The sequence below is a fragment of the Triturus cristatus genome, chromosome 1_2, assembly GCF_964204655.1.
Source record: "Triturus cristatus chromosome 1_2, aTriCri1.1, whole genome shotgun sequence".
NCBI lineage: Eukaryota > Metazoa > Chordata > Amphibia > Caudata > Salamandridae > Triturus > Triturus cristatus.
In genome coordinates this window covers 300,614,140-300,636,330 of record NC_140580.1, presented here as the reverse complement: position 1 = coordinate 300,636,330, position 22,191 = coordinate 300,614,140, and the positions used below count along the sequence as shown (strand labels likewise).

Below are 22,191 nucleotides of genomic sequence, written 5' to 3'. Positions count from 1 at the left end.
TTTTCAATGTACATAATATGCATATTTAAGCATGTATTTAGAGGTTTCGTTATTTAGATATGCAGATGTATTGTATGTGTATATATGTGCATATATATGTTGATCTATATATGTATATAGGTATATAATAGCATAGTGTGCATACATATACAGATCTATACATGTATAAAAAGCATGTATTAGTGATATTGGGATGGATATATGTATATAAAGTGATATCTTTAATAAAGCAAATGGCTTTAACTTAATCAAAGGCGAGACCTATTGCATTTTCAATGCATGTTGTTTTAGAAGCAAGCATGTTTTTGGAACACTCCTCTACTAGGAAGTCAGACAAGCACAGCAGAACTAGAGTTAAAATAGGGCATTAAATCAGTTCTGAAACATGTGCCAAATGACTCCATTTTCTATTTGTGTACTACCCTTAATTCTCCAAGAAACTGCAGACATTACGTATGCAAGATGAGCAGTAACATACACAGTGCTTGTGAGTTACCTAAGTAGTCTAAGGAGCTAGAAAAAGGTGTGGCACACACCTACGATTCGGAGCAGAAACACCCCACGGGGCCCTCTTAACAGCGTTAAACTGTCGTGGAATCAACGGTGCTCCCAAGATATAAACGCGCAGACTTACACAGGCACGGTGATTTAAAGCGCCCAGAGGTTGGACGAATACCAGAAGGCGCCGTCCTACACATTGAGGAAACCAAAACAGAAAAAAATAAATGCATGGCAAGGTGAAATCGTTTATTACAGTTAAAAGGGCCATAGCTGCACAGGGAATACATTGCATTCTGAAAGTGGCAGGGATCAGTACGTTTCTGCCAAAAAACGCGCTGAGAATTGTAGTTTGTTTTATGAAAAGGGTCCTGTGGCCAAGGGCTTTCCTTTTGGCCTCTCTGTAGCGACTTGTGTACTCTGAGGAATATATATGGAGTGTAGGCATGTGTAAATATTAGGCCTGGGCAAAAATTTCGTTCCGTTCGCGGAAATTGCGATAATTTGACATTTTTGCGTTCCGCGGAGAGCGCGAAGATGTCAAAAATTCCGGTTTCCGCAGCTTGGCGATAATTTGTTTCTTGCTCGCGCTGTAAAATGATACATTCTCGCGCGCGCGCGATCGCCTTACCTGATTCCCTGCGTTCGCCGACAAGTTTTCTTGATCCGGTCGCGTTCTCCATGAGATGTTGTATTGTTTTTAGCCATTTGCGCTGTCTCGCGACAGTTCGCGCCCGCAGTGACGTCATGCGTCGCGCGATCACGTCTTTCTTCTCGCGATCATGCACCGCGAGAACAACTCAAAACAAGATGGCCGCGCCCGCAAGCAGCCACATGGGTAAGTTGGCGACCCGCAACCATGCAGAAAATCGCGCGAACATGCCGGAAAAAACCTTCCGCATCTTCGCGATATTTCTGCTTGTTTGCGATAATTTTAAACATTCTCGCGATAATTTGCGAAGGTTAATTCCGCAAATTCCGCCCACCCCTAGTAAATATACACATAAAAGTACGAAAAGTCTGCAGGTTCTAACGGGCTGTAACAGCAAGAAGGTGTATCTGGGACCCGTTAGAGATCCTGGTGTTAAAATCCGTGAGAAGAAATTGTGGTGCCCAAGTGTCACCAGTAGAAACAGGCGGCCCACACTACAGTCACACGTGTTCCCGAATCCCTACCTGCATCGTGTGATCCTGTGCAGATGAGCTCTCTCTCGGTCTTGACCCCTTCGCCCATCGATATTTGAAGCCACAGGAAAAGCTTAGCCCCTAGAACTGGGGGTGTTTAATTAATAATACTAGGCCCGGCAAAGCAATGCATCGCCATGGAGAGGGCAACCTGCAGCCCAGTTCCCTCATCCTGTCCTTTTCACACAGCTGTGAGTGCCCCGAGCCCGAGTCCAGCCACTGAATGCACATCCGGTTCCACCTGGAGGGGCTACTGTTACTGGGAGTGTTCCTGCCTCGAACGGAGAGCGCTACTAACAGCAACAACTTAACAGCGCGTTGTCACTTCTAAGCGCTGTAAATAATCGGCGTTACAGTACTGTTAATCAAAGTAAAGATAAGTGACCGACCTCAGAAGGATGGACTGCCCATGACATCCGATGTCAGCAGCGAGTGTTGAACGCGCTAAGTCAACTGTACTGTGATTGTGTTTGTGAGGTAGTTCCGGGGTTCTGAGTGCATGCTTTTACTAATGAAGTCGTTACAGTTCCAGGTCTCATTTTTAACCTCAAGTTAATTTCAAGTGGAACAGTATTTTCCGCATAAAGGCTTGGATATTCACGGGGAGGGGCGCATGAAGTTCTGTGATGGGGGCAACTGGCAGTTACAGAAATGCAGGGTTTGCAATAAGACATATTCGGTCTCCGTTTCATCTTATAAAATTGCCTACGTTTATTGACACTGTTTTACATTAGATATTTACATGTTCAGTTACCGACGAAAATAAAAGCAGCCACCTGGTATGCACCCGCTAATGCACACTCACGAAGACGCACGCACAGACACGTGCTCAAAACCTCTTCACGCACACACAGACACAATTTTTGATACCTTATATAAGGCTGTTACCTGAGGAGGGTAAAAAAAATCTTGTAACTCTGTAAAGGGAACTACAGTAAGGGCACCGCTGTAAACTCTCTCTCTCGAAAGCAGCGAATGACGTCACCCCTAGAAATGGTATGTGTATATGTATATATATATATATATATATATATATATATATATATATATATATATATATATATATATATATATATATATCTAGTGTGTGTGTATAGCCCTTTCTTACACTGTACTGTGATCTTTTATACATGGCCCGTTACTTGCAGCGACTTTCCCTTGTGTTTTCTTGGTGAGAAACGTGTTTACCAGCAATTTTTAAACTTGCTAGAAACGCGTCATTTCGTTACACATACGCTTTCTTTTCTGTCATATTTTTTGGGAATATACTCCCGCACCCAATAGAAATTTCACTCTCAATACGTCAGAATTTGTTTTCCAAGTCGTATTAACGACCGGGACAGATGAACAAAACAATTTTTAATATTTTATTACAATGACTTCAAATCAATAAATGAATCATTTCCAATTTAAAAAAAAACATATTAAATACATGTTCAGACAATGACGGACATATAAACAGATTCAAATTAACATATCACTCAGTTAAAAAAGAAAAATCCTTTACAATGTTTTGTCATCCTACCTAGCAATTCAAACTCTTGAAAATATTTCCCGTCGGCGGCTTCTTTAAAAACAAATACATCAAAAATCACAACAGAGCATACGCACATTTTCTAGTGCTTGAGAGGCTTCGTGGCACTCTGCTTGATATGTGACCCGTGATTTGACATACTGACGTAATAGGAGGGCTGTGCTTGCAGCCCATTTAGTGTCAGCATTTGCTTTAAAGCTCACACCAGCACTTGTGAACATGCTAACACTATCGACTTTCTAAGAGTGCTTCGATTACTATGCCGTGGTACCGCTAGGCGCTTCCATCTAAATATCTCCATTGTATGTTTCTTTTTAAAACTGCCTGACACAAAGAGCTTTGAAGGGCCTTTGATTGGTGTGAGCAGGTGGGAGCATTCATTCAGAATGTGTGCAATTGTCGGTGAGGCATTGTCCCCCACACCTACAGAAAACAGCAGCACATCTGGCTGTCGCTTGGGGAGGCCCCTCCTCTGTCCAGCTGTCGAAAGCCTTCTTCTCATCTGCGTCTTTAATGGGATTACAGAGCAAGAAATGCGGCCCAGACTTCAGATCACCGGATATGGAACCAGCAAGATGGGTTTATAATCCCAGCTCTGCCCACCACTTAAGAAAACTGTGTGACCCCGAGCAAGTTCCTTGCTTTCCTGCTCTCTCGGTTCCCTTACCCTCTAAACCCAGTAGCGCTTCACAACCTGGAATCAAACCGAGCGCTGCAAAGCAGAAATGAGTCCAATTCATCTGATGGCGCTTGTTTTCTAGAGCACTTTATAGTTAAGTTTTCGTTCTCACTTTTTAAACTTCCCATTCTCTGAGGTATTCGTCACCCTCGAGCTTCATTACTATTTTTAGCATTTCCTCGCGCATCAGAGTGGGGATCAAGCTCGAAGCTAGCGTGCGATTGTTGGAACGTATTTGAGAGATGTTTTCGTTGGTTTGTCAGTGATGCTGTTTTTATGTTGCCGGAAGTGTTTAGAGATCTCCTGCCTGTCTGTGGTGATAAGTGAACACGGATTCTGGGACCGAAGTAGGACACAGGGCGGGTGGGGGTAGAACAGGACCAAGCGCTCGCAATGACTCTGCCATGACGTTTCGTTCGCCTTTTCTGCCGTCCCACATGGACGGCCTCGCTGCTAAAAGGTTTCTTATCTTTCTGGGGCCATGTGTTTGGCCCCATAAAGATAAGAAACCGTTTGCAAGGAACGCAAAGCAAGCGAGGCCGTCCAAATGGGAAGGCCGAAAAAGCCAAGCGAATACGTCACAAGGAGCTCTTTTCCAATGGCTGGCCACCGTTTAGCATAAACGGTGACGCCAGCCAATGGAAAAGAGGGGCGGGGCTTAATGCCCCTTACAGAAAATACCCCATATCATTAAGTCTCGCCAGCGAGACTGCGCACGCGCGCAGCCTACGCTAGCCGAGACCTAAAAATATGAAAATGGATGTGGAGCCCAGAGGTACTCTGAGCTTACACTCAACATCCATCTACTGTGGAAGCACAAAAAGAGAAAAACTTTTAACAACCCCAGAATCTACCGACCCAACCACTAGATGGCGAAATAATGCAAAGCATGTGAATCTAAGAGAGGTTCAGGCCGCACAAGTTCGACCTTTGTCCTTTATGTAAGAATCATATAATTATCGGCTTCTGTCAGAAACTCGCGATTAAACAAAACTTACCTAGGAAGTTTTTAGTCATCATTCCTGAGCTGCATAAAAGCCCTTTTAATTATAGTCTCTCTCTTGAGATTGACTACGAAAGAGACCGATCTACAATTTATAGGTGCTAGAGGTAAATGCAGGCAGAGAGGCAGTTAAGAGCGCGAGCTGCAACCTATATCATGATATCAGCAAGCTGTGGTATAGACACACCACCTCAGCGACTGCAGCGCCATCTCATACCCCAGCTATTACAGACCTGAATAGATTTTAAAAATACATAAAACTCGCATTGATTTAGATGGACTGTCTGGGGAAACGTTCAGCGATGTCACCCATGAAAAAGAGCATATACACTCCCGAGTCATCACTCAGACGCTTTTTGGTCCTATCCGTCCCCAGCATCAATCTATGACTGCCCGAGCCAGACGGCCCTAAAGGTTGACTACACGAATACAGTTGCTCATCTACTGTGTAGGAAACTATGATTGTGTTGAAGAACTTTACTGGGCTGTTTAGATCTTAGCTTTCCCGTGAAACGATACTTTGCTACTGAAACCAGCACTGTATACAGATCAGGTGCCAGCTAGCTTATTGGGGAATTAGATGTGAGGAGATAAAGTCAAATAAGAAGAGAGCATGACAGACACTAAGGGAAAGAAAAGCAGCAAAGAGAATGGAAAGAGAATGTAAATTGAGGGAAAGGAATGGCAACGAATGAGAGTGGTAAAGTAAAGAGTGGGCAAGAGATGGAAAAGAGGGGAGGCAAGATAGATCTTTTGAGCTTCAAGCTGCGCACCAGTGCAACTAATATGCAAGTGTTGCTCATTACCAGCAAGACGTTGGGAACCCCCCATGGTGAACAGAGAAGCGGAAGCCAGAAACAACATGGCATAAAATCAGATGTTTACGTATTAGGGTAAAAAATAGTCTAACAAATGTGATGAAGGATAACACTTTATGTCAACTTATTAAACTAAAGTAAACTATAAATGACCATGTTGAACAAGAATCACATTCTGTACGTAGTAGTAGCCCCACAATTAAATTATGTATCTGGTGGAATTTTTAAAAGTATTTATAAAGCATACAACTAGCTACATGGGAAGCAAAGTCCAGTGCACTTATAATATGAGGGAGGACCGTAATTTATTATTACATGCATTGAAAACCGCTGGTAAAAAAGCTCTTAGAAATGAAACACATTATGTTTAAGAGAACAGCTGTAATATCCTGTGGCTCCGACACCGGACATCTCATGAGAGATCACAAGTTGAAAACCAAGACTCACCTTTAAATGCCTCCGTAGCACCCGGCGCGTGGTTCTTGTCTGGATGAAACTTTAGTGCTAGTTTACGGTAAGCCTTTTTCAAGTCCTCTTCTGTGGCATCTCTGGTCACTCCAAGGATTTCGTAGTAATCTTTACACTGTTTCACTCTGCAAGTTGGAGGAGAGGAAGAAGAAATAAAACAGACGTTATAACCCCAAGATCTAAATATAGCATAGTTTAAGTATTACCAGCTCAGTGAAAGTTAAGAGGCATGGATTACCCCATCTCAATTCACTTCTCTGCTTTAAACTTTGTAGTTGACAGGAATTATGGCTTGATCAGAAAGCTACTTCAATTACTATAAATTTAGACATGTATTTCTTTTATGCATTTTGAGTTTTTGTTTAAGCACAAACTTGTGAGAATGGCTCCGAAAACTAGGATAAGCAATTTTCATACCAAGGCAGAAAAATAAACAATACAATAACAACACAATATAAAACGATGAAAACAACATCACAAAATCATAACAACGATCTGCAATATGTCTCTGCACCCCTCAACAACCCAGTCGATTCAACCATTGTAAGAACAGCAAGAAGCCAGCAAACAGGTAAGTCAGGGCACACAGACTAACATGTTCACTTATTTTCCGAAAGCTAATGTAAACAAATGTTATTTCGCTCCTTCCGGAATCATTGCAAGGAACAGGTTCAAAAGAAAAAGAGAAAGTGAATTCCAATAATTTTGGGCTGATAAGAAAGCTTGACATAAAGTTTGTTTTTTCAGACACTGAAATGAAGTGAGAAGAATGCGATCAATCATAAAAACACACTGGAACTGTGGTGTTGAAAAGTGGCTATGTACTCTTCAAAGACTGTCAGAGCACAGTGGAGTGTGCAACAAAACTCACATTTTACAGAACGGCACACATGTTTAGGAGCTGGAACACATCAGGGTGGCAATACTACAGAAAGATCACTGTAGGATCTCAGTTGCAATCACAAGAGTAGGACATCAGGATAATCACATGACAGCATCTTGAACAAGATCTTAGACTTCATTTGGGTGGTCACTTCCATTTCTTATCCTGCGCTCTATCACTCATATATTATATCTTCCTCTCTACCTACAAAGAATAAACACAGACGTCAGCTTAGGCCAAAATATGGATCAGAGAAAATGTGCTTGTGAGAAGAAGAAATAAGGGGTTAAAACAAGGAGTACTTTCTGACTCCAACTACTCGATGTAGGAACATGCACAGTACATGGATCTAGAAGTTGTGAGGCTTTGTTTTCCTTTAGCAACCACAGGTGGTAAAAACAAGATGATGTAGCTAAGACTGAGTGCTGCAGTCACTGCTATGACAGGAACCAAGAGAGGAAGGCAGCTACATGATTAAAGATTATCCTACAACCAGGACCATGGTCTTTTCTAAACTGAGTTCAGAGAAAAAATCTCCTCATTCAAGGTTCAAGAGCAGTCAAGCAAGAGGGAATATACTTGAAGACGAAGTATATGGATTTGTTTGGAATGATTTGGATATTTGGTTATGAAGTCCCATACCTTTTGGGTCAAATCTTGTTGGCATGCCTAAGTGCTGGGAGGGCTTTGCTTGCAGTGCTGTTAGAAGTCCAAACTCCAGGTGGGAAGCAATATATGGTACTTTGGTCAAGAGGATCCTGTGAATAATGTTTATTGACACTGTGCTACCTGAGAAAGCCACAGTGACTCTCTTACTGGTTGCCCCACACCCCCCTCATTAGCAAGAAGTGAACACACAACGTGATTATATCCTCCTCTTGATAACTGGTGTTTCATGTGCAAAGTAAAGATAAGGTCTAATGTGATAAGGGTCATAATTTGATTTGATTTATAAACTTATAGAGCGCACGAATGCCCAAGGGCGTCTTGGCGCTATGATCGACACATAAGGATTCTATACAGTTTTGCTTGGATCACCAAATGTTTAGATTGTTAGTTCTTAAATAACCATGTTTTCAGCAACCCTCTAAATGTCATTAGTGAATTGCTATTCTTTATTGACCTAGGTAGAGTATTCCAAATTTTTGCCGTTCCCAGAAAGAAGCTCCTACCGTGCTTGCTTATATCTGGGTATTGATAAAAGAAGTGCTTGTGATGACCTTAGGTTCCTAGCTGGAATGTATTTTTTAATATGTGTTCTGAGATAGTGTGATCCATTCCCATGTAATGCCTTGAATGCTAGGCACTGTGACTTGAAGATAATTCTTTTGGCCACGGGTTGCCAGTGAAGTTCTTTCAGTCGAAGGGAGACAGACTCAAACTTAGGAATGTCCAAAATCATTCTAGCCGCTGCGTTTTGCAACCTTTGGAGTCTAATTAGAAACTGTGTTTGAAGACCCATATATAGGGCATTGGCATAATCCAGTCGCGATAAAGCCAAAGCAACAACCACAGTTTTCAAGGAATCTAGTGGAATATTATGACGGATCTTACTGATCATTTTCAAGATACCCCAAAAGACAGAGGCCAGTTTCTTGATTTGCCATTAAAACGTTAGTCTTTCGTCGATTATGACGCCCAAGTTCCTCACTTTCGTGACTGGGGCTGGACATTCATCTAGGTCAGCCGGCCACCATCTTGGAGACCAGAAGGGTGTCTTGGCTCCTAATAGCAGCACCTCTGTTTTCCCCCCATTAAGTTTGAGGTAATTTCTCTGCATCCAGGTATTAATCTGTACCATGCAGGTATTGAATCGGTCAGCTGTCTCATCTAAGTTATCAGACACCAAGACCACTATCTGTGTGTCATCGGCGTATGAGACAGCCGAGAAGACAGCTTTTCTAATTATGGCCGCCAAAGGTGCCACGTATATATTAAAGAGAGTGGGGCTGAGGGAAGAGCCCTGTGGCACTCCACATGACAAGTTGAAGGATTTAGAGACCAGTCCATCGATTTCTACAACAAACGATCTGTTTGTTAAGTATGATGATAACAGTGTGGTGGCAGAGTCACGGAGCCCTAACTCTGTTAGTCTTTCCATTAGGATTCCATGATTGACTGTGTCGAAGGCCGCCGACAGATCTAACAAAATTAAGGCGGCCTTCTTTCCCTCATCCAGAGTTGTTCTAAGTTCTTCTACTGCCATTACCAATGCTGTCTCGGTTCCATAACCTTCTCTAAAGCCATATTGTGATTGATCTAAAAGATCTTTTTCCATGATAAAGGTTGAGATTTGCGTATTAATTAGCTTTTCCAACACCTTGGAATAAAAGGGAATTATTGAGATTGGTCGATAACTACTTGGCTCATTGGGATCTAGATTACTCTTTTTTAATAAAGGCCGGACTGATGCTATTTTCCATGATTCTGGGAAAATCCCAGACCTTATTATTTCTGAGAATACTATTGTAAGTTGTTCACTGATCATATCTGTGAGCATATGAAAGATTTTGGGGGGACAGGGGTCAGAAGGAGCTCCAGACTTAGTTGACATAACTATTTGTCTGATCTGCTCCTCTGAAGGCGGACGAAAGAGGAACACCGGACTTGGTTTTGTAGTGCAATTTCCTGCCGTGCTATCATCAGAGGCTAACTGTGAACTAGCTTTCAATGATTTGTATAGTGTCTCAACTTTATCAATAAAAATGTTCCCAGAGTGTTGCAAAACTCTAGGTCATTCTGCTTCTGAGAACTCTCTGGAGGGCTAGTAAGTTTCTTCACCGTATCAAACAATTTACTGCAAGAATTTTTTGCTTCTAAAATCCTATTAGTAAAATATTTAGACTTTTCCTCTTTAATAGTTTCTTTATACTCAAGCAACGTCTGTGCGTACTCTCTTTTCCTCACATCATCATAATTCGCTCTCCACCTTCTTTCTGACCTTCTACATGCCTTTTTATGTTCTCTAAGTTTGTCCGAGAACCATGGTTGAGAAGGTTGCTTCCTTTTAGACAGGAAGGTTTTCTTTGGAACTACTGATTCTACCGTCAACTTGGTCCACAGGTATACTCTATTGGCCATACCGTTCGAGTCAGTTTCTAAATTTGACTTGGATGTTCCTAGTACATCTTGTAGCCTGGAGATATCAGTATTGGCCCAATCCTGATATACCGTTTTAGCCCGGGTATCAGTAGGTGTCATTGATTGTCCGATATCCTGTATGGTGAATACTATAGCTTTATGGTCTGACCAAATGACTGGTATAACTTCCAACACTTTTATTTTTGAATTGGAGGTAAAAATTCCATCCAAGGTGTGCCCTGCACTATGGGTCTCTTGTCTGACAATCTGTTTTAAGGAAAAACTTGCCATTGAGTCAGTAAGTGCGGCCGTGTTATTAACCTCTCCTTTTTCTAAGTGAAAATTAAAGTCTCCTAATTGCTGTGAAGTCGGAATGCTTTATACTGGATTCTAGAAAGGGACTTATCTTCTCCAACAGGGTATTCTGAGCTTTTGGTGGACGATAAATAAGGATGCCATTTAACGTGTAATTGTCGTGGAGTGTAATCTGAAATGCTAGAGTTTCGCACTCTGGTGAGCTGCCTCTAGCACAACCCAACACTCTAAGTTCTTCTCTAAAAATAATAGCAAGCCCTCCCCCCCGCTTATGTTCTCTGTCTGCTCTAACCATAGAGTAACCCGTAGGGAGTGCTGCCTTCAATTCCGAATTTGAGGCAGCGTCAGCCCACGTTTCTGTGATGAATGCTAGATCGAGTTTCTGGCTTTCAATCAGATCCGCCAATTCAGTGTTGTGTCGAATCAGTGAACGTGCATTAATTATTACTGCTCTCCACTCATTCTGCTTTGATCTGTTTTTTTGTGCCTCTTGGCTAGTGATATTCTTTGCCTTAATATAACTAAAGTTCAACTTACAGTGTTGGGACCTCCTTGGCTCAAACCTGAGGTCTATTGGTATGCCGCATCCCGTATTGATATTCGTATTCAGCTTTAGGAGATCCTCTCGCGAATACGATAACTTATGGCATTTGAGAATTGGAGCAGGGGTCATGGCGCTAGACGTGGGCCAGACGCGGACGGGCGCATACGGGCTTGCCTTAGGCCATGAAATCCTCACGACCCCGTTACCTTACTTTCTTTTAATATCCCCTGAAATTCTGCTAATTAAGGGATACCTGCAGTTTTCGGAGGATTTGTATTCTTTAGAACCCCCTGGCCTATTCTCCTAAGTGCTCCTTGAAATACAGTCGAGCCCTCCCTGACCTTTAGGAGTCAGGGTGAAGCCGATGAGCATGACACTACTAGAGTGTGTGAGGGTTAGTTAACAAAAAGGAATTGCTTCCTTCCCTGCCTATGAGCTGATGGTATATGACCAATTGAGAATAGTGCACAACATATTAAAAACCAAGTTGGGATATTTTTTTTGAGTGCCAGTATTATATTAGGAGGACATATCCCTCCGTATTTCTTCCTTTTTTCCACCCTTCCGGCTCGGATTAGGGGATCTACCCTCGTCCATCGGCCAAGATTTCATAGTAGCACTGAAGCGCACAGCTGGAAGGTATACATAGGAAACTCCACTCATTTTTCAGTGAATCACAAGTCTTTGCTACATGCACCACTTTTAATAAAATACACCCATTCATCACCAAAGATGACGGAAATGTTGGGAATTGGGTACTCTGACAAAATGGCATTTGCGGCAGCTCCGTCCCTACTACCAGACACAAACATTACCCAGTGCCTTAATCAGTCACAGAATTGGAATGAACTGAAAGAATTGAAGAGAAACCAGATGAAGATCCTTCTTTGCGGAGCCATAATGACTGAATATCTACGTGGCAAAGAAGCCTCAACAGGTCTGCTAGTGAATAATGAGCCATGGATTTTCTTGGAAGATCCTATTTTTTAAATGGTCATTGACTGCGGAGATGCACGCGAGACTGGTTAATTTTAATCATTAACACAGCCAAAAGACTATCTGAAGCCCTGCTCATTAAGATCAAGGCGAGTGAGGACATGTTGAACACTCAGATCAAAATAACAGTGTTTGAGAAGAAACTAGACGAAGTAAATAAAGAGATTAGTGAGCATAAAGATTATTTGATGCAGAGTAAAATCAATAAATTACAAAAAGATCTCACGAAGTTCTCGCAAGGAGAAAGTATACCCATACATTAGAGATGATTATAAGAAGCAACAAGACTGAGACACTGAACCATCATACAAGAGTGACTCAGGTTAGTCCCATTCACACCAGGATAATTGGGCGAGTGACAGCTCATCTAGAAGCTGGAGAGGGAGACCAAGTCCTCCGAGAGGGAAGGGGTACAACCCCACATACCCCCCCCTCCCCAGATGTTCACTTGCCTGGTCAATATGGACCACAACAGTTCCAAGGACACCCTCAGTTCGAGAACATGCCATATTTCCACCCAAACCAAAATCAACAGTATTTTTTAGGACGGGGCAGACAGAACAACAGAAGAGTCCAATGGGACGACACCATGAGAGAAGGGATAAACACGAGGAGCCAGATAAAGGATCAACAAGCAGGTGCGAGTTCCCTGTAGACCTGATTTTAATCTCACAAATGAGATCCTCACTTCAGACGAATTATCAGTCTTTAATAAAGGACTCGGTTATGTTCCCAAAACCTAGTTTGACAAATTTAAAACACGGTGTGAATTGGCAGTATTCTTCAGGAAAATCTGAGTAAAAACATACTTTGAGGGGAAGCCTCAACTTGAAGCAGACCATGAATACTACTTTGCAAAAAAAACCCTCCTTCAATTCCCCATGATCTATGATGCCCCCAGAGGTAATTACATTCGAGGAAGTGGTGATTAACGAGGTAGAACAACTACAACCTAGAAGTGACGTCTTCAATAATCTCAGCAGAAGAGAACGAGAGGCATTAAGATCATTGAGCAATAAGCCTAACCTTGTGTTCAAACCAGAGGATAAAGTCGGAGCAACTGTTATTCAAGATCTAGACAGCTACAGGGAGGTGTGCCTTATCCTACTCTCAGATGAAAGACACTATAAAAAACTTCAAAGGGATCCTACCTCATACCAACAGAAGAAGATTGCTGAGATCACAGGAAGAGCGCTGGAAAAGAAAAAAAATGAAAGGGATTTCCTTAAAACAACAGACCCCAGAACTCCACTGTTCTACACTATCCCGAAAATCCATAAAGGCAGGATTCCTCCAAAAAGAAGACCTATTGTTTCCGGGATAGGCTCGGTCCTAGAACCTCTCTCCCAGTATACCGACTGGTTCTTGCGACCGCTGGTCACACAGATCAGGTCATATGTAAAGGACACCAAACATCTTCTCAACCTCCTATCGGATTTGGAATACAATCCCACACAAGAAATGATGATGTGTTTGCATGTGGGAGCGTTATATACCAGCATTCCGCAGGAGGAGAGTGTAGAAAGGTGGAATCTGACTGCATGGTTACCCCCACTTTTTTCCTGGTGTTTTGATGGTTTTTGACTAGTCTGACTAGGATCCTGCTAATCAGGACCCCAGTTTATCTGCGTTCTCCCTAAATTGGTTGTCATGTACTTTAGGAACCCTCAAGATTGGATTCTGGGGTCCTTTATAAGTCCCTAGTATATGGTTTGCTATGTACCCAGGGCATAGGTACCCCAGAGGCCTCCCAGGGGCTGCAGCATGTATTATTCCACCCCTGAGAGACCATTCAAAATGACACCACAGGTCTGCTACAGCAGCCTGTGTAAGGTGGTGCATGCACCCCTCACTTAGATATAGGTTCACTATATCTATCCTAAATCACTGCACATATAAACCAGTCACCCCTATGCCAGGCCTTATCAATCCTGAAGGCAGGGTGCTGGGTTTTATGAGGGTGCCCATGCATGAGCAGAGCCCCTCTGCAGCCTTCAGAAACTATTTTCCGGGGTTGTTTGTGATGCAGCCAACCATATATACTTAAGTGCATTATAACCTCGCGGTAGATGCGAACTTTAAAACGGCTGCATGGAAACATGTTGTGTTTGGTGGGAAAGGTATGATTCCACCCTCCTAGACGGAGAAATATGACAACACCGGTACACCTGGTACCGGTTTTCTCGACCTGGGCATCACAAAATGGATGCTGCCAGCCACAGACACGAGTCTGCCCTTCTGCTGCTGGACGAAACTCAAGCAGGGGAGGGCTTGACAATAGGTTTCCTGTCACTGGGAGGTGTGACCACCTCCCAGACAGGCTTTAGTGTATTGGGGCTGGGCGGGTGCACTCTGAGAGTGCTTTGAAGTCTGCACTGGGGGCACATTTGGTGTCCCTGTGCATAGTTCAGCTCAAACCGGTTGCAGGAGCCATTTTCTCCTGCTCTGGCACGAAACTGGACAAAGGACATGGGTGTAGCCACCCCTCTGTCCTGACCCTCCCATAGGTGGGTCCCCAGAGTTTGACCCACCCCTTCCTTGGGTATAAAGTAGGAACCCCTGACTACAGGACTTTAGATTTTACCTGGACTAAACTCTGCTACAGAAACCAAGTACTTCGACGACGCTGGATGACTGAAGAATCTCCCTTGGAGTAAAGGAGTTACTCCCCTGCAAGGCAGGCACCTAAAACGCATCTGACCCGTTTGCATCTCCCGAGCTCCTGAGGACTCCGAAGATTTCTGCAACACAGGAGGTGGGTTCCCGAAGTCTCTGAGGTTGATCTGTGCTCTCAGCAATTCTGAGGCCCGTATCCCTCGTGGGAACCATGCAACCCGAACCCCTGTGCACCACGTTCTTTTGCAGCAGCATATGCTTTTTGCCGATCCCTGAGGCTGTGCTTTGGGCTACTTGTAGTCCTGACCCCGAGCAGTGTTTCCACCGAAGATTTCCGGCCTACACTCCACGAGTGTTCCGTGGGCTGGTATTTTGTGATTCAGCTCGAGGTCCCTTCGCAATCCCTGGTCCGTTGACCTGTGGGTACCTGTGAAGGTAACTTTGACTTTCCGTGGGCTTGCCTGGTTGCTCCAGGCGTGCCCTGACTCTCCATAGCTTGGATAGTCCCCAGGACCTTGCTGGTCCTCACCGAAGCATCTTTCCTCTGCCCACGTGGGTTGCAGTTGCCAAGGCTTGTTGGTGTTCAATCCGGACACTGACTCCTTCGTGGGACAGCGCACCTCCGGACTTTGGTCATCGTCGATGTCTCCTGGTCCCCGTGGCTGCAGAGTCAAGTTCACCTCTTCTCACCTGAAACACCAGACATCGGTGGGCATTCGCCTATCATACCCCTGGTCATTGTGAAGTGGCCCAGACTCTGTCGCCTCTGCTTTCAGGTTCTTCTCAGCAACGATCTAGGATTGGATCACACAGGACACTTTTCATCTTCCCGGCAGCAGCACTTCTTCGCATCACGCCATTGAAATCAACGAGCGTTTCCGACACCACTTGACCCCTATGCACCCGGCTCCTCTGGGATAGGTAACACGGGTACCTCGGTACTCACAAGGGTGCTGGCCTTAGAACATTCTATGTTCCAAAGGGATTGCTTGAAGTCCTCTCCGAAGTGTCCTTAATCTTTAAATTTCCAACTGCGACTTTCCCATAGAGTTGTACGGAGTTCGCGCCTGTGTTCACACACTGCACCCGTCCTCCGTGGGTCCCCTGAGTCACTACCTTGGGTGGTTCCTTGGGGTCCCAGCGATTCTACGTGCTCTAGGCACTGTGTCTAGTCAAGTCGGGGTTGTTATACCACTTCCTTAGTATATGGTTTGGTCTCCCCCCTGGAGCCCACTGTGTATTGTGCTATTTACTGTCGTTCTAGTGATTTAATATTGTGTGCTTTGTTCTTTAATCTTATAAAGAGGTTAGTAGAGAGTGTTTAGTAATAAATACATATATTTTATATATTCCTTGTGTGGATCTCCTTTCATTTAGTCATTCAGGAGGTTATAAACTGGTAAAACAAGCTGCTTTACATTCCTTCAAGACTTAGCCTGAAGGCTGCTCTCCTTAGCTACCACTAGGATAGCTTTCAATAAAGTTTGTCTTTAACCTAATCATCAATAAGGGTCGTTTGGCCTAGTGCAAGGTGCCCACTTTAATTAGTTGTCAGCATATACCAGGCCAACTTCTCACAGAGAGCCTAAGCGTCATTGAGAACCTATTAAGCACACAAGAGTGGCCTTGGCAAGCACCTATCGAATGGATTATGACACTCATGCACATGACCATAACTGAGAACTTCTTCACATTCGAAGACCAGCTCTATTTACAGAAGTATGGGACTTCCATGGGCAGCACATTTGCCCCCAGCATTGCATGCCTTTATATGAGCCATCTGGAAGAAGAGCATATCTGGACTAATAATCCATACTCCAACAGAATCCGGAGTTGGTTGAGATATATCGACGACATCCTGATAATATGGCACTGTGATTGAGAAAACACGTAAGCCTTTGAAACATGAATGAGCCAACGGAATCCTTTTCTTCGCTTAACCATGTCCACCCACAACATGAAGATGATATTCCTGGATGTTAGTATCATAGCCAGAGATGGTAAACTGGAAAGCACTCTCTACACAAAACCAACAGACAGAAATAGCCTGCAACACTCCAATAGCGCTCATACTCGCGCTTTGAGATAAAACCTCCCTGTGGGACAATTTGTAAGAATTCGCAAGAACTGTTCAGACTTGGAAAGCTACAAAGAAGAAGCAACTAAGCTCACCAGAAAACAACAGGATAAAGCCTATCCAAAGAAGATAATAGAACAAACCCAAAAGAGATCGCGTGACACTCCCCGCTCTGCTTTACTGGAGACAACCACAAAAAAATTAATTAACCCTCCGATATGAATCACGACTTTTAAATAGTCATCAAACGCAATCAAGAAGATCATAAATACCAAGTGGAACAAACTGACTTCCAACCGACTTAAGTTTGAGAAACCAATGTTTTCTTTAAAACGCAACAGGAGTCTAAGAAACACCTTGGTCCACACTGATAGCTGGAAACCCCAACAGAGCACCCAGTTAACCCTGAGGAACCAACCTCAGGTGAGGGGACACTACCCGTGTGGCTCATGTGTTGTGTGCCGCTTTACAGTCCACACTGCCGAAATTGACCTCGGACTACAGCGGATCTGGGAACAACGATGCCACACGAACTGTAATTGTGGGAACGTCATTTATATGATTTTGTGCCCTTGCAAAAGCTAGTACATCGAAATGACTACCAGGAAAGTTAAAATACATATCAGTGAGCATAGAAGCACTATACGTAGGGGTGTAACAGCTACCAGACTTACATCTCATTACCTGGAAATGCAACATTCAGCCAATGACCTCCAATGGACGGTAAATGAAAAAAATCAGAGGAGGTTTAGGGTTGTCCAAAAGGCTATTGGAGAGAGAGCAAATGAGGGTGTACCCCCTCAGGACTCATGAACAAGGAATCAATGACTCCATCCCATGGGGCCAACTAACATATAAATGAGTCACACCCTGTAACCCTAGACCCCTAGACACTATCTAGGTATTATTTACAGGCTCTTTCCACTTCTAAACATGTATGCTAGACCCACGTGTCAAGTCAAATCAGTAGTGTCTCTGAGTTCTCTCCAAGATACACAGGTTATAAAGATTTGCACGATATTTAGATCTCTGCATACTAAGTATTGTAAGGTCAGGGTTCCCTTAGATGGTATACAATCCAGTAAAGGTTTTGTTGTCTCACATTGAGCCTACATGTACTAAATGCCTCAAATACCCGTTCATGTTCACACATGAATGAAAAAAGAAAAAAGCTCCTGAACAACAATTCCCATGATTTTTGGGAGTTCTGTCGGTCGCCACTCCATAAGTCGAAGTGACGTCACACGCAGAGCCGGGGTGTAGACTCACCAATGGTTCTCTCACACATATAAACACACGTCGCTCTCACTAAGAGGTCTCTGAGAGCCAGGATACGCGGACCCAAATAGGTGATTGAGCGGGGCAGGATCCTTGATGACGTGAGTAGAATGGAAGTTTGTGTGAGTGCGGCCGACAGGTTCTCCGACGGCCTCTCGACTAGGAAAGATAAAAACATTTTTTTCCTCTCACTTTTTTTCGCCTGGTCCCATGCCTTAGTGTTTGACTACAGGACTATCCCCTACTTCCTGTTCCTATGAGATACGACTAGTCAACCACAGCAGGGTTGATATTTATCAATTACCGGTGTTTGGCAAAACAGGTTCCTACACTTGGGTGCTTTTTACTTAGTTTTATAGTGCTGTCTTTTAACGGTGCATGGTAGCACAGCAACAAGGTAGAAATAATTTGAATAACCTAAGATTCACGTTTTGTGTGGTAATTGTCTCTTTCATCTAAGACATGGAAGGTGACAGCTTGGAACAGAAAAGACATTGAAATGACTCTTCTGTCACAATCCACTGATCTAAACCTCCTCTCAGGACTTAACTGGAGCCACTGGCATTTACTTCATAGAACCAGGACTCTTTCACAATTCCCTAGCATTTACACAGTGGAAGGAGCAGGATTAGTCAGTAATTCTTTCATTTTCCCAAAAGGCCCATAACAACAGGAGAGTCAATGCAGTGATCCTCTCATTCAATGTGTTGGCAGTCCATTCCATCTATTTACACAAACCACAACGAAAATAAAATAAAGACCATGGATATTCCTTCACCCCGGACAGTGTGATGTTGCTTTTTGGCCAGGCTGACTTTAGAGCTGATTGCGAGGTAGCTCTCAGGGGCGATCAGAGGTTCTGACCAGTAGTGGCACTGAAGCTGCTTTTGAGACAGGACATGTGCAAAAAGTGAAGATGGTATGGCTTGCCTCCATGGCTCACACCCCCTACTTGCTTAGTAGCGGGTGGCCCAGGCTGCGCTTCCTAAAACCACACTCACAGCACACACAGGTTCAGCAGAGCTATTGGAGGACTGGAGGAGTTCCATGCTTGGTGGATGGAAGCCACATAATTTTGGCAATCAACAACTATACTTTAAAAAAAAATAAACTAAGTACTTCCTACATGGCATGCTGCTTTGTACCCTGGACATGCCTTGCCAAAGCTAGTGAGTTGGGCATCTATGCAATTACCATTGTTACAGTGCTGAACTTCACTATCCCACCAGTCTATTCTGACATTACTGTTTAAAGAATGAAGCTCATCCATGTTTCTACTGCAGAGACTGCTGTTCTGTCTCACATTGTCCTACCAGCATTGCCTACGTAACGGACCTAACACCTGAGCCAATGCTTTACCTCCTGCTTGGGAGCTGCAGTGCCTTATAGAATGATTTCTTATAGCTATAATGAAGGTGACACAGGTCGTGTTGGCTGTTTAGCAGAGCTTAGCATAGCTTAATACACCAGATGACCCATTGGGCCACATCAGATTTGGAGGTTGCTTTTTTTCTTCATGGGGTAAAAAAGGCCACACAGAGTTGGTTCATAGTTCTGAATTGTTTTGGATGATTGATCAGTGGAGTAAATAATGGCCCCACTTACAATGATATGAAATGGGTAAACAACCTCAGATGGAAATCTGGGGTGCCTGACTAGCACAATACAATAATTGTGAATTTGCGAGTACGTTTGTATATAGAGAGTCCCAGTTATTCACTGAGTTTTGCAATGAAACCACTGTCTTTCATGACAGCACCTTAAAGTCATATTTTGGATGGGTCTAAAGCCTGTGATTTCTTAAGCCTTGTTAGTACATTACTAAAGTCCCATGAATGCACTGCAAGAGTGCATGAAATTAAAACTCTGTTAAACTTCCCATAAACGCATAGGTTATGGTGAGGATCCTAAACTTGATTAGCCTTCCCTGTCTTGCCAATAAATCATACTGCCTGATGAATTAACACTAATTAATTTATAGGTCATTTAAGATCCCTTCATTGTATTTAAATACTGTTGTATGCTTGAACTTTGAATTGCAAGGAGCATTGTCCTTTGCAAGGCTGTGACATGCAAACATTTTATACTCTGAAGCGTAACAGCCATGTGTAGCAAGACGTTTTCTTTTAGGATATGCATTCAATTTTATGACTAATTTGGGTAGCTGTATTCTATAACTATTGTGCTAAGTGCTATCTCACCAACTTCAATGACTAGGGATCTGGGGGTAGTAAATCTCCCCCCTTTTGAAACTGCATATTCAGTGGAAGAGGTAGTGCGTGTCTACCAAGCTCTTTTCAGCAGTGGGTACCTGAATCTGCAATTTCCAAGTTTTGCACTTTCCCTAGGTGTCCATTCTGTGCATTTGACAATGAGTCCCTAGTTGGAAAACACTAGAAATCTGCTCATGGCCATGTAAAAGCCTCAGTTATACATGCCATGAGGCTGGATGTTGGGTTAAAGGCTTTGGCCAATCATTCAGCGGTATATAATCCTTTATTTTTTGTTAAGAGTTCATATTGAACTTTATAAAAAAACACCGTTGCTGCCAAACATCTCAAGCAATTTCAGCTGTAACTGATCTATAGAATATAGCAGAAAAATTAGTAATCTTTTTATAAATTTTAAACTGAGTTGGAAACGCGCTTATGGAATTTAGGGGGGAGCTCAGGAAAAGGTAATGTTGCATTCTTGAGAGCTACATGAGCAAGACAAAAGTATGTTTACAGATTCTCTGCGAGATTAAACAGAGAGCGAGTGTTGCACAGTTAACTAAGTCCTCACTCTATATCTTTGTATTGAGACAGGCATTGGTATAATTCCGATTGGGTCCACTTTATGTTCAGGATAAAAAGGGGTGCCTGCCTGTAAATCATGCTGATCCATCATTAATCTTCCTAATTTTACCTAGTATGTAGTAATGGAACCCTATATCATGCAGCTCATACATTAGACCAACTTTAACCGATAAATGAAATAAATTTTCCTCTCACCACAAATAACTTCTGTACAGCCTCCACTCTTCAGTCATTACTGCTTGATTCTGGAAATACCGACCTGACAGGTCTATCTAGAAGATCTACCCTTGTCCCTCTAAGTAGATATTCATGGAGATTTCAAAGTAAGCAATATTCTCACTACTACTCCCCCAAGAAACCTTGTTAGGTTTCCTTGAGGTGAGAATCAATTTCACTGCTTATAAAGGTACACATACTCCAGTATATGCCCCATCAATAGGGGTTTGAAAGAACTCAGATGCCAGGGATAGCTAAGCTTGAAAGAAGCTTCCAATCTGACACTTCCAGGAGCAAAAGCAGAACAGAATAAAAAAGATCTTCCATTCATTCAAAGCATTTTTCTTGAATCCCAGAAAATCTGAAAACATTCCTCTCAAGTAAATTCTTCAGTAACTGATCTGTATAATCCATGGAACATTTTGATGTACCCGTCTCTACTTTCCCTTCCCAAGACTCAATTCAGCTTTCCTGTTTTTATTTGTAAAAGATGGAACTGGAATATTCTCCATTTGTGAAGCACTCTGAAGTGCTATGAACAAATTGATGAAAGTCCAAATAAGAAGCTTATAAGCGGCCAAATGAAAAACAAACATGACGAGCCAAATTTCTGGAAATGAGATGGGAAGTATGCTTCAAATAACTATCATGGAATCTACATCAAGGATGGAGGATGTACATAACTTAGTGGATCATGATATTGAAGAAGATGAGCGCAGGATGACCATTCCCAGAATGGCAAAAATAAAAGAGTACATAGCTTGGCCTAAATTAGAGAACTCAGGAGGAGCTGCAACTTCAATCCTAGGGTTGTCCCTGAAACAAAATGCAGAAAATCTAAATCGAGGGTTTTCCTGTGCCGAACCAGAACTTCTCTTACTTCGTCAAAACCAAGGACAGAAAGAGCAGCACTTAAGTGTGGCAGAAGTGAGATTACACTAAAAGTGGACTCATGCAGAACTTGATATTGATGATGACAGGAAATAACAGAAGAGTTCTTAGACTTTCTTCATCCTTCCTTCCTTGCACTGTGTTTGTGCATGATGCGATGCATAGACAAAGTATTTAAAAAGAATGAGGGGCCTGCCCTTCAATGGCTTTCAAGTTTTCTAGAGCAGTGCACACAGACCGTTAATTTAGGTCCTTTCGCTCTTGTGCTAGACCTCTTACGAGGGGGGTGACGCAGGGCTCGTGTCTCAGTC

General features: G+C 43.1%; 1 protein-coding gene across 1 annotated transcript in view; it reads right to left on the bottom strand.

Moving 5' to 3' along the window:
* Positions 1 to 22,191, bottom strand: part of DNAJB12 (DnaJ heat shock protein family (Hsp40) member B12) — a 243,135-nt gene that overhangs the window by 102,895 nt on the left and 118,049 nt on the right. The window contains exon 3 of the mRNA XM_085603836.1: positions 6,165 to 6,310. Coding sequence (XP_085459962.1) covers positions 6,165 to 6,310 — 146 coding nt within the window. The remainder of the gene's footprint in view (positions 1 to 6,164; positions 6,311 to 22,191) is intronic.